This window comes from Doryrhamphus excisus, linkage group LG1, assembly GCF_037039965.1.
Source record: "Doryrhamphus excisus strain RoL-2023G ecotype Guam linkage group LG1, RoL_Dexc_Guam_v1.1, whole genome shotgun sequence".
Lineage (NCBI taxonomy): Eukaryota > Metazoa > Chordata > Actinopteri > Syngnathiformes > Syngnathidae > Doryrhamphus > Doryrhamphus excisus.
Window position 1 is genome coordinate 14,610,943 of NC_136357.1, and position 13,811 is coordinate 14,624,753.

Here is a 13,811-nt window from a genome sequence, read left to right on the forward strand (position 1 = left end):
AATGTAAGGAAAACGTTAACTTAAAAGAACAAGTGATATTTTCCTTCCTTGGTGGAGCACTGTGTGACTATGTATTCCTCCGCATGTAATTAATTCTCTTTTCCTTTTTGTACAGTATTAATTTATGTGTGTATATTATATGTGAGTAAGTTTAAGTGCGTACAGTACATTTGTAGTATATATGCACAAAACAGAACACAAGGACTGCCTGTACATCAAGTGTTGACATTTGTGGATGAAAACAGTGGGACACTCTGTATGTACCCTGTTGAGGACCTCCAGGTAGACAGTGTGCGCTCCTTCCACCACAGACTGGTTCTTCAGGACCTTCAGGGAAACATCAGCCATGTCAGGGTCACCCACAGAGACGCCGTGTTCCCGTAAGCTCCGATCTGGGAATCAAAGGGACAGAAGCATAGCCAGATACTCTGTTATAAAACACTAATGTGGTTAGCAGAGGAGCAGGCTATGCTAATTACATTTTGACGCACAATTCAAGTCAAACCTTTTTATTGTCTACTCGGGTGAACTAACAAGTTTAACAGGCTACTCTGGCATGTTCCTAACACAAGAAGTGCATCCATGTCAACCTCTTGAATTCGATGTTCATTCATTCATTCATTCATTCTCTACCACTTATCCTCACAAGGGTTGTGGGGGGTGCTGGAGCCTATCCCAGCTGTCTTAAGGCGGGGTACACCCTGGACTGGTCGCCAGCCAATCACAGGGCACATATAGACAAACAACCATTCACACTCACATTCATACCTATGGACAATTTGGAGTCGCCAATTAACCTAGCATGTTTTTGGAATGTGGGAGGAAACCGGAGTGAATTCAATGTTATTACATGATATTAATAGGTGATAGTGAATGTTCTGTACGTACTTTTAAGAACGATAAAAAATAGTTTGAGACTGGACAGTACCAGGACAGAGGAAGACCAGGCTGGCCTGCAGCGCCTCCAGCTGCACCTCAGATTGGAAGTTGTGGATCTTCATGATGTTGACGATCTGACTCATGGCCATGTTGAGCTCATCCAGGCTGGCCGTCCTCCCCTGGAAAAGGAGGCTGAGCAGTCTGCAGGCGCTAATGGAGACTTCCACGGAGGCCGAGTGTTTCTTCATCATCTCCACCAGGTTGACATGGAGGCCGCTGGCCAGCAATATGGAGCGCATCTTAGCTGGGAGAGGAACACAGCAACATGTGCTGAGCACATCTATGTGCAGACAAACATGCTATCAGGAAGCAGGCATGTCTGCAAATATTTGTATCCCCCCATTTACCGTTTCGTGTGACCAGTGCGGCGATGGCACTGGTGGCGGCCTCAAACACACCAGGGGAGGAGGAATGGAGCAGCATTGCTGCCATCATCTGTCGATGAACTGGAGTCCTGAGAACACACACCACAATGTGGAGAGAAACTACAGAAAATACACTGCAGCAGGGGTGTCCAAAGTGCAATCTGGGGGCCATTTGTGGTCTGCAACTGTTTTCTTATTGGCCAGCGACACATTCTAAAGATATATACTTTTAAAAACAGCAAAAATTGAAAAATCTGCAGTAATGTTACCATAATAAAGTCAAAATATTAAGGAAAAAATGTAATCTAGTAAAAAGTAGCATAAATGTGAAATATTTTTTTTAAAGGCATTTTTTAAAGTCATACTATCAAGAGACAAAACAACAAATGAAAATTTAAATTATTGCAAAATGAGGTTGCAGAAAAAATTATAATATTCAGAGAACACAGTCTAACTATTTTTCAAGAATAAAGTTGTAATATTATGAGGAAGAACAAGGCCATTTTAGCAAAGTTTAAATATTAAAGAAAAAGTACTTTTAGTTTTAAGTTATAATATTTAGAGAAACAAACATAAATAACTTTGTAAATTTTGGAGAATTAGGTTAAGGAAAAACTTTCAATATTATGGGAATAAAGTCCTAATATCACAAAAAAAACATTTCCAAAAAAAGTTGAACAATTTGGGAAAATATCAACAACAAAAAATGGGAAAAAGAAGAGCAAATACTGAAGTTCATACTAAAAATTTGCTTTTTCACCTATAGTTTTTTTTCTTAAAATATATATAACTTGTCAGCATATTTATTAGTGTTGGTTTACTAAACAAGTGTTTGCTTCCTTTCTTTCTTTTCACTGGAAAAAAATTGGATACCCATGCACTACAATAGCAAAATAATAGAAGATGTCATATCTTTCACTTTCCTCTCCTTTTAGATGGAATGTTTGCCCAGGTAGTGTATTATATAATAAAGACTCAGTGTACCTCTCATCTTGCTCTTCTCCTGGATGAGCACTTCCGGCTCCATGCACCATCAGACTGTGGATGGCCCAGCATGCAGCTTCCTGAGGGTGTTAAATCATTTGATGTGTTTGAATGGTCACATCACACAAAGTCAATCCTTGGTTTTACATGGCGGTCTAGGCCTCCCATCTGGGCTGACCTGAACAGCAGGTTCTGCAGCATGGAGATCCAGCGCCGTGCAACAGGCCTCCATCCAGCCAAGGTTCATGTCGTCCACCTGCTCTGAACCCCTGTTCTCCTCCTCCTCGCCTTCCTCCAGGCCCTGCTCGGCCACGGCCCGACTATGGACCATGGTGGCCGCTAGCACGTACCGTGACACAAAGCACGCTGTTATCATTGGTGTGATTATTACATCATATAAAGTGATGTGAAAAAGTGTTGACCCCCTTCCTGATTTCAATCTTTTTTGCATGTTTCTCAGCATTAAACAAATTAAAATATTAGTCAATGACAACACAACTGAACAGAAAGTGCTTTTTTTGAATGAAACTTTTTATTATTAAAAGGGAGAAAACGTAACTGAGATTAATTGAGCTCTATCAGTCTAGCAAAGGTTATAAAGCCATTTCTAATGTTTTGGGACTCCAGAGAACCACAGTGAGAGCCATTATCCACAAATGGTGAAAACATGGAACAGTGGTGAATCTTCTCAGGAGTGGCCAGCCAACCAAAATTACCATGGGCGCAGTGAAGACTCATCCAAAAGGTCACAAAAGACCCCACAACAACATCCAACTATTATCAGTTAAGTTCAGTGTTCATGACTCCATCATAAGAACATCATAAGACACTGGGCAAAAATGGCCTGTAAGAAAGACAAAAAGCACTGCTGAACAAAAACATCAATAATTTTGTCAAAAAAACATCTTGTCGATACCAAAACCTTTGGGAAAATACAAAAAGTTGAATTTTTTTGGAAGGTGTGAGTCCCATTACATCTGGTGTAAAATGAATGGCCCATTCTCAACGGTAAAATGTGGTGGTGGTAGTGTGATGGCATGTGGCTGTTTTGCTGCTTCGGGACCTTGAAGACTTGCTGTGATAAAGGAAACGATGAAGCCTGAATGATAATATCTGTTTGTGACCTCAAGCTGAAACCAACTTGGGTTCTGCAGCAGGACAATGATCCAAAACACACCAGCAAGTCCACCTTTAAATGGCTGAAGAAAGGCTTTGGATTGGCCTAGTCAAAGTCCTGACCTGATTCCTATTAAGATGCTGTGGTATGACCTTAAAGTGCTTTATACTGGGAAACATTCCAAGGTGGCTGAATTACAACAATTCTGCAAAGATGGGTAGGCCAAAATTCCTCCACAAGTGCTTGATTGCAGTTGTGCAGGGTGACCCAACCAGTTATTAGATTTAGGGGGCAGGATTTTTTGGGGGAAAAACTTTCAATTTAAAACTGTGTGTTCAGTTGTGTTGTTATTGACTCATTTTTTAATTAGTTTGATGATCTGAAACATTTAAGCGTGACAAACATTAATTAGGAAGGAGGAAAACATTTTCAGTCCACTGCGCGCGCGTGTGTGTGTGTCCTTACTGAGGTCAGCCAGGCAGGAGAGGGCGGCGGCTTGCAGTGCCGCATTGTGGGGGAAAGTCTGACAGGCTCTCACAGCAACCCTTGGTACGCCATTGAGCACCAGGATGTTGTAGTAGCTCTCTGTGTGACGACATACACATACAACAAAAAAAGCCTGCCTCATTCACAGTGACCTCCCTAATCTTCACCCACCGTCTGTGTGTCAACACAGGAGATTATCACAGTGAGCGCCATCCAAACACAGAAGTCCGGATAGCGACAGCTGATCTCTTTGGTAAACACTGCTATCATCCCACTGGCTGAGTTATTCATTTACAGACACTCTGTTTTTTTTTAATGAACTTTGTAAGATCAATGAATCGACAAATTGTTACCAATAAAAAGTTAGAAAAATATGTAAAACCCAAAACAAGCCAACGCTTCTAGCAGAAAGGATCCACACACACAAATACAAATTGACATTGAAAGGGTGAACGAAAATACATTTTTGGGAACCATAAAAGATGAAAAAATGAGTTGAAAAGCTTATATTAAAATCATACAACATAAAGTGGTGAGAAATGAATAAAGCAAAATTGTCCTCAACCAAAAATCAGTGTGTGTGTGTGTGTAAGTGAATAACTGTACTGCAATAGATGTGAAATGGATGGGGGATAGGATTAAATAAGCTTTGCTTCTTCCTACTCCTTTTGGACATATGGAACTGCAAACTGTACTATGTCATGTATTCCAGATCTTACCTCACAGATAAACATTGTCATTCCATTTTATGCATGTTCAAATAAAATGTAATAATTACCATTCCGTTTTAAATGTAATAGATACGTAGACAGTCATGGAAAAAAATGATAGACCACTTTAGGTACAGTTACAACTAAAGGTACAGTTGTTTGGACAAATATAACAATGACAACAAAAATAGCTCATAAGAGCTAAATTTTTTGGAAGTACAATGTTATAGTTATTCAAGTGAGAATATAAGTGACCATGAAAGTTGCTAGATATCCTCTCTTAAATTCATCTCATATGAGATATTTATGTTATCATCATGATATCTGTGCAAACAAATGTACCTTTGGTTGTACCAGCGATTAAAGTGAAGAAACAAGAGAGATCTAATAATTTTTTCCATGAGTGTATATGGCAATAGCAATAAAATCACCCAGCCCAACAACATTTAGCATCATACTCGTATGACATGACTTAATACTTTGAATATTACTTTTAGATTTAATTTTTTATTTGCGGCCACGTACATCTGACACCACCTGGTCTGTGATTTTCTGCCAGTCTTGCTTCCTACATTTAGCAAACGCAGCCGTGTTTCCTTTAGCAAGTATAACATTTTCATGTACTTCATACTTTATTCTCTTAAGCGAAGTAACCCCAGGCCAGTAGATTGTTCATGTTTGTGATTGGTCATCTGTTGTTAACCCCGACCCCCTTTACATGAACACGCTCACTTTAAGACAAGAAGAGCCTGACTTGACTAATCAAGTTGGTATTCAGCTTCGTAGTACCGCTCATCCCACACATTCAGTGTTTGGCAGAGTTAAGCCAAAAAACTAAGAATACAGTTAGGATAATTTCAGCATGATTCATAGTACAGAGCTATACACATAAACAGCATAATAGGGGGATTGTATAATACCACTTGTAATCAAACAGGACATTTATTGCTATTTATGAATCACACACCTTTGTGAATTTTGCTGTTCAGCTCATTGTTAGCAAATTATATATGACGTCTTTTTCTTTGTTTCCAGGGTGGTGGCACACCTACACACTGCATCACGGTTGTGGCTCATGAGCAGTCAGGTGGAGCCAGGACAAGGAAGCAGAAGACAAGCTCGATGGCCTAGACTACAGTGGCATTTGGTGTGTTACTTGACATGTGCTCAAGGCATCTTGTTTATGCTCATCATTTAGCATGTTGCTGCAATTGGCTGGCGACAAGTACATGGTGTACCCCGCCTTTTGCCCAAAGTCAGCTGGGATGGGCTCCAGCATACTCCCGCGAGGATAAGTGGCATAGAAAATGGATGGATAGATGGATGGATTTAGCACGTTGGTGCCTATGTTTTCTGTAATGGGTTCTCTCTGGTCATTTGCTGGTGAGTTTTTTGTTTTCCCTTTTGTGCTTAGTTTTACTTAATATTACAATATTTTGAATGTTACAATATGACATTGCCTGGCCAGAGTATGAGGCCGATGACTGAATATGATTGTCTTTATTGGCTCTGACCTGATGTGAACCTCCTGAACAGACGGCAAGCTGTCTCCTGAAGTTCCTCCTCCGCTGGGAAGGCGTCCATGGCCAAGATGAGCATGCTGTAGCAGCGGGTGCCACCGGACATCAACATCTCCACATTGCTGCCTGCAGGAAGAGCCCTCATTAGGTCTGGATTTTAAACATAATAACTGGCTTAATATTACATAACAATACAGTTTGACACATTTCAGTAGCGCTACATGGACAAAAGTAGGAAGTAGCAATCTACAAGGATTATGAGAAAAGGGGGGAGAAGAGGAAGTCAGAAGTTTTCCCACAAACTAAAAAACTCCCTTTGAAAGCAACCATTCATGACCGTGCAAAATTGAACACCCCAAGTTCTGTTCTGTGAACACCACACTGTTCTTGTGCATCCTTTTAATCTGAGCCTCCATGCAGAATCACTTATTTCTGATGTACAATCGTTCCTCTTGGTTAATTGGTTTCAGATCCCACCATGAAGTGAATTTCCGTGACGTTGGATTCAATGTTAATAAATGGAATATTTTCATAGAGCATAGGAAAACTGTTTATAACTTCTTAATATAGTTTTTAACATTATTAGAGGCCTGCAAACATGAACTAATACCCCTATAGTCACATTATATTTTTCTTTGTTTACTCCACATCGTGTAGGCTACGGGATCACTCCAGGAACACAAGAAACGGCCACCAATAGCATAGCAAGCTCCCGAGCTGACTAGTTAGCCTGCCCAATTTACTTGTTCTAAACTTAAAGTGTTTCAAACGAACTGAGAAAGAAGGACAAAGTAAGAAAAACTTACCACTTCCACACTGAATATGAGGAGACCTTTTTTCACTCTATCATGTCAGACATACCTTGGCTAACTCCAATGTGAAGGTAATGTAATACAATGTCATGTTTCAATGTAACATTAATGACACAGAGCGACCAAAATACTACATACAGTGTAACTTGTCTTTCAATATATATATTTTGTTACTAATAGGCTATGATCCACCCCAAAACAGCAATCAATAATGAATGAATGAATGAATTTTTGAAAAAACGTGATAAAGTGGTAGATGTTTAAACCGTGTGACTTCAAATGCTTTAACAGATTAATTCACTTCATGTGTATTTATGGTGATGCAGTGATAGTTCAGTTCATTGATAGAGTCAGGAAACAAAATTAGGTAAACAGCTTAAAATTAAACAGCTAACTGCTGGTTCCTACTTCCCCATAAATATAATTCTCATAGACAAAAAAAAAAACAAATGGTACACACTGCCTGAATGTTACACTTTTGAGTATACGTAACTGGTATTGGTTTTAGTTTCAGCAATCATCTTTGATGCTTTCTTATGCTTGATGCACAATAAGTTGAGCCTTCATACACCATTAATAATGAACTCATTTATTTTGAGAATATGCCGAAGGCTTCTTCTTGGCACTATTGCTAGCTACGACTCTGACTAGCCAATGGCTGGACTACACTTTGTTATTTGTTTACCGAGTGTGTATCGTGCGGGGAAATCCGTTCATGTCTGCACCATATACCAAATGTTGCCGACCAATCAGATCATAAATACTGTTACACTGTTACACAAATTGAGGAAATGTCTATTTTTATATATGATACAATATTTAAATCTATATTGTCTCACCCCACAAATGTAATGAAAATGACAGGTCCAGATAATGTATTCAATAAAACACTTGTGTCCTTGTAGTGGTTCAAGATGTTCTGTGCTGTATATTATTATCCCAGCAAACATGTTCAAATTCCTGGATAATTTAGTCAATTACCATGCTTTAGAACTTTGTAGAAAAACACCAGAAAAGCAACAAGAAGAATGGTCTTTCCACGTGTGCTTCACCCACAAATAAAGCAGAGTAACAAAGTGTTACACACATTTTGCTTCATTTCACGGGTTTAATGCGCTGCTGCTGGATCATGTTATGCAATGGATGCTATTGTTACATCAGCGGGGAGAGGGCATATTGTCCTAAAATGTTGGATTCAATCACATATTCACACGCTCATTTGCATACAAACTAACACAACAAGGAGTGACAAGTAAAGAAAACCACCCCACCACAGCCATCACGGAGTTCCGCCCATCCACAGCCGTCAGAAGACATCTTTGCAACTGACGTTGCACCCGCTTGCCCAGTGTCGTCAACCAAGACTGACCAGCAGATCAACCTATCACTGAAGAAGGCCTCCCGCTCCCAGCAAGCTGGAGATGCCTGGGTTCAACGCCTTGTCCGCACGAGACGCAGTACCACATTGTATGTGTATATTATGTATCTAGACTTTAGCTACAACCTGTATTTTGTTCACCCACCCACTCCACTCCCAGGCCACACGACTACTTTGATGAAATGTCAGCAAATATTCAAAAATGACAACTTCAGACAGTTTGTCAATATAATATTGGGTTATAATTACAAAGATGTTGTCTTACTGGGTCGTGCCAGAGGAAGAAGCACTTTCATTGCCTGCAGCTGCAGCTCAGGGTTGTCAGGGAACTTCTGCAAGGCTGCGAGGACCACAGCATGGTCCTGGTTCTCCACAAACTCCACCAGGTGGTCATCAGTCACTGTTAAAACAGGGCAAAAAAAGAGAGCATGAATCTTCACCTCATCCTCAGATGAAGAAGCATTCCGGCTCACCTCGCTGCAGGAGTGCCTGCAGAGCTTGGCAGGCTTGGAGCTGCACCTCCTCACTAGAGGGGAAAAACTTCATGGCATGCACCACCAGGCCGAACACGTCGTCCTCTTCCTCCAGCATCAGCAGAGCAATCGCATCTATGTTGCAAAGAAAGTTACAATGCCTCTTGTCAAAAATCTATTTTTCTCTTATTTATTCTCCTTCACCAGCAGCACGGATCAGTCCTTGGTGATAATGATGCACTCTTATGTCATTCTAGATTTTTTTTTCTTTTATTTTGTTCTGATCACAGTGCAGAAAAAAGGAAAGTAAAACATTTAATTAAATTAGACATTTTGCAAAATGCTCAGAAAGTGGGATAATTCGGATGAACACTGGCTACCATGACCATCGTGAAGGATAAAGATGCATCTTTGAACATGTGAAAGGATTTGCTCTTGCGGAATGGACAATGATAACTAAGCAGCATAGTATTGTTTTGTAACACTTCCTTGTCTCTATAAGCCTGTCACAACCACAGGGATAAAAGTTTAACAAATACATACTGCTACTGCTTCATTTAATTCTTGTATTTAATCTTTTCATGACTGCATTTTATATATCTTTCATCTGTTCCGTGTACTGAGTTTGAAAAGGGAAAACACCCAGACATTGCTTAGTATGGGCACATACACAAATACAAATTGCATGTGTAATGCTGCCCATTATAATTGTATGGTTTCTGGGAAGTGGTAAGTAATGTCACAAAACAACAAAGAATGTTTCGAATTAATGTCCATTTTATGATAGATACAATGAATGAGTTATGCATGCTTTTTGTAAGAGGGAAACTAGAAGGTATTATCTTTTACAGCTAGAGTACTTCCAAAGGAAAAATTCATAATAGTACATTTTATTTAGAAACGCTTTCAAAAAAACTCAAAAGGAACTTTACAACAGATCAAGCAATGCAATCCCTTTGCATTGAGTTGTGGACTCTTATAGAGCAGCTAATCACAATAACCCACACAGAAAACATTTGAGATTTTTCAGAATCTGCACCTTTTCCAGCTTTATTTCCTTTGATTTCTGCTTCCTGCCAAAACGGTCTGTTTTAATTTAATCCACCAAAGGGCATGCCCACTCCACTGTGATTGGTCACACGTTGAAAGTTCTTCCTAACTATGAACCATATAGGGAAGTCCGCCCCTCTGTGACATCCCAAAGGGGCAGCTTTCAAAACTGAGTGTTTTGACTCATCAAAAAATTCTTTCAGGGCTCAAACCTCATTATCTGAAACTCTGGCATCGCTTAACACAATAGTACAACTTTCTAACTACATGTCGGAAAAGTGGAAAAAGCATCATAGGTCCCCTTTAAGATGCCAGCTCCTGCCCGTTTGGAAAGTACCTGACTGCAGGAGGAGGGCCACAGCTCGCAGTCCGATCATCGTCACCCTGCTGTCTGAGCGGTACTGTGATAGAACCCTCAGAATCTGCCTGGACAACAACAAAAGAGTAAATACCGACTCCCAAAAGCTCCTGTCGTTGCACGTAACATGCAGTTTAAATCAAACTCATTGACTTCTGCATTTATTCATTTGGATACTGTACATGTATGTACAACAACCACTTGTAGGGGCAAACCCTCAGAGTATTGAAAATAAACTTTTGATAGCAACATTAGGGAAGTGAGAAGGGCAAGCCATCTGCTAAAGTAGGTCCATCATAAGAAAGTAGCTCATAAAAGTGGTAGTTTCATGATGTTCAGCTGATGTTATAATGGCAGTGACCTTTCACTGCATGTTATTATCGCATAACAAGACCAAAGTCACAATCTTTCAATGGACAACCTGAACATATAAAGCAAACCCCTGTAGTTTCATTGTTTTTGTTTGTCAAACCAAAAACCATAGCTTTTACACATGTGAGTTTTCACCAAGGTCACATACAGAAAAAAGGAAGCTATGTGGGAGGTCACCTTTATACATTTTCAACAATAAAGTGACTAAAACCAATCTAATGTTGGTCTATATATCCTAAGCTCTAGGTTCCCAATGTGGGGTATGTGTACCAACAGGGGTGCACCAATTGTAATAGGGGGTACATGAATAAAAACAAAAAAACAATTAGCGCCCAACATTCTAATACTTACAAAATTCGGAAAGTGCCTGAATGCCTCACGGCGCAAAAAGCACAGAGCAGAAAACAAAAAGGGCAGAGAGTGTGCAATTGTTCATTGCTCTGTGTGCATTACAGGAATTTGGGCGAAAGGTGGGGTACACCCTGGACTGGTCACCAGCCAATCGTAGGACGAGATATGGGGTAATAACTATAAAAACAACAAACTGATTATTATGATTACTATTCAATATGATTGTGGAAAAAATGTAAATTACAATACCTCCCTGCTATGTCACCTTATACCTTTTCTATGCAGTAAAAAACTTAATTCATTCATTTTCTACCGCTTATCCTCACGAGGGTCCTAGATGGAGCCTATTCCAGCTGGACTAGTCGCCAGCCAATCACAGACAAACAACCATTCACACTCACATTCATACCTATGGAAAATTTGGAGTCACCAATTAACCTAGCATGTTTTTGGAATGTGGGAGGAAACCGGAGTACCCAGAGAAAACCCATGCATGCACGAGAAGAACATGCAAATTCCACACAGAGATGGGCGAGGGTGGGATTGAACTTAGGTCTCCTAGCTGTGAGGTCTGCGCGCAAACCACTCAACCGCCATGCAGCCGCAGTAAAAAATTAACATGCGGAATACAGGAAGTGAATAAATGTACTCCAAAAGATGTAACGCTTTGCGTCTTCCTACTCCTTTTGGTCATGTGGACCTGTGAAGTATTTGAAATATTTCATATATAACTTCATAATATAACTGAACTTAATAATATATAATTGCATGTTCAAATAAAATAAAAACATTACCAAATAAAGTTTTTAACTTTATTTATTTTTTCAAGAGTATTAATCTTGAAGATTTGTTTCAATCTCCACATGGTGCTATGGTGAAAACCTGTCACTGTGAGAAGGGATTTCCCCCGAAAAAGAGACTTTATCATTTTCGTTAGTTGTATGTATTTTTGTTCTTCAAATACTGCTTTATAATGATCGTTAAACTTTCCCTGTGGTATTAAATGAATATGGAGATTTTAACCTTATCCATCCTAAGTGGACAAAAAAAGTGAAGCTCAAATTCATCCATATTTATACATTTATGTTTAATACATTTATTTATGTTTACTGTATGAAACTTGATCAAAATGTGACCATACAAAATACATATTTTTGACCCAGAATTGATATTAAATTAGTGAACCAATTATGTTCAATATTTCAAGTTACTTAAGATAAAAAGCTGTATGTTTTTTAAGTGTGCACGAGTTGGGGGTAGATGTCTTCAGGCCAAATGGTTATAAGGGAATCAAAAAAACTTATTTCCCTCAGTTTACTACAAACACATTCATAACCTTTAGTCTGTATTATTTTCGGGATTTAAAAAATATTCTGTCTCTGTTACAATAATCCTACTAATATATTTGTTAGGGGATAAACCTATAAACTGACGCTGTGGAGGATAAGGGGCGGGAGAGGTTGGGGGTCAAAAGTGAAAATGGCTCCTGTCTACTTACTCGTGAGGTGTATTCAGGTGTTGCAGCATACCAGGACACGTTTCAAGCAGCTGACACAGCAGCGACCAGCCCACCTGCAGCGAGATGATGGCATCACATACGTATAAGGCAAAGGAATGATCAATCACTTATGCTAGTGAACTAACAACCTGAGGGAAAGTGGTGAGCTAGTATGAAGCTAAGATGTTTTGTTCAGATAGTTTAGCATAGATTGGATCGGGTTTAGCACCTTTAATGTACAAAATGTAAAAGTGGCCCCCGCATCCTTCATTTTTTTCTGTATGTGGCCCTTGCTAGGAAAAGCTTGGACATCCCTGGTTGATGTTAAGGGGACTCAGTGCATTGTCATGAGTAAAAACATTCTAGGCTTAAAATCAGTCAAAGACTTTTAATTTGGTTTAGTTGCAGGCCTCTGCTGGCCTATAATTGAGCCAGATGTCTCCATGGCACAGGGACTTGTCTTTCCCATTAAAGGGTCTCTAACAATGTGCCACTTGTGTAGAAAAAGGAGGCCGATTGCTACGTAACTGTATTGCACAAGCATGGAGGAGGGCGGGGGTGAGTTCAAGTACCTGCTGGACTCCTCTACTGCCAATGTGCGAGCACAAGACAGCCATGAGCGGCTCATGGACGTCTTTGTCTTCAAACAGCTCACATGCTGCCACAGAGAGAGAGACACAAACATAACAAAGAGACATTTTATCTAAAAGGACCACAAAATTCAGAGTTGGACACATGATCTAATTATTAGATTATTATTAATATTTAATCATTCATAATTAATCTATCCCATCAATTTTCTATGCCGCTTATCCTCATTAGGGTCACGGGTATGCTGGAGTCTATCCCAGCTGCCAATCACGGGGCACATATAGACAAACAACCATTCAAACTCACATTCATACCTATGGACAATTTGGAGTCGCCAATTAACATTTTTGGAATGTGGGAGGAAACCAGAGTACCCGGAGAAAATCCTGATCTCCTGACTGTGTCACCTACGTGCTAACCACTCCCCCACCGTGCGGCCCAATAATAATCATTATTAATATTCCTATTAGATTCTAATACAAACACACGATACAAATTCTAATACGAATACTTTGGACATTTTATTTACTAGAACAATACTTACAGTATTTGTAATAGTAGTCAAGAAGGAGTTAGACATTACTGTAAATCCGTTAGTGATACTTTTACATTTTATTTAGCATTTCCAATCACTTGGAATACTTGGACATTTGATGGAGTAGTTGCACGTTATAGAGTATAAGAACTACAGTACATTGATCCCTCGGGTATGCACCATCAGGGGAATCAGGGTTCCAATAGCAGCGACATTGCAGTGTTGAAGAAATTAATAGCAATAGCAACAGACTAAATTTAGATTACATTTAA

The 13,811-nt window shown here is 39.6% G+C and overlaps 1 protein-coding gene across 6 annotated transcripts in view; it reads right to left on the reverse strand.

Annotated features, from left to right (window-relative positions):
- lrrk2 (leucine-rich repeat kinase 2) overlaps nt 1–13,811 on the reverse strand; it is a 34,848-nt gene that overhangs the window by 18,945 nt on the left and 2,092 nt on the right. For all 6 annotated transcript variants that reach the window (XM_058076672.2, XM_078790821.1, XM_078790819.1 and 3 more), the window contains exons 2-13: nt 12,986–13,071; nt 12,414–12,487; nt 10,172–10,260; nt 8,785–8,919; nt 8,577–8,711; nt 6,116–6,247; nt 3,871–3,990; nt 2,467–2,627; nt 2,289–2,368; nt 1,287–1,393; nt 929–1,183; nt 265–392 (exon numbers count right to left, since the gene is read on the reverse strand). In XM_058076672.2, coding sequence (XP_057932655.2) covers nt 265–392; nt 929–1,183; nt 1,287–1,393; nt 2,289–2,368; nt 2,467–2,627; nt 3,871–3,990; nt 6,116–6,247; nt 8,577–8,711; nt 8,785–8,919; nt 10,172–10,260; nt 12,414–12,487; nt 12,986–13,071 — 1,502 coding nt within the window. The remainder of the gene's footprint in view (nt 1–264; nt 393–928; nt 1,184–1,286; nt 1,394–2,288; nt 2,369–2,466; nt 2,628–3,870; nt 3,991–6,115; nt 6,248–8,576; nt 8,712–8,784; nt 8,920–10,171; nt 10,261–12,413; nt 12,488–12,985; nt 13,072–13,811) is intronic.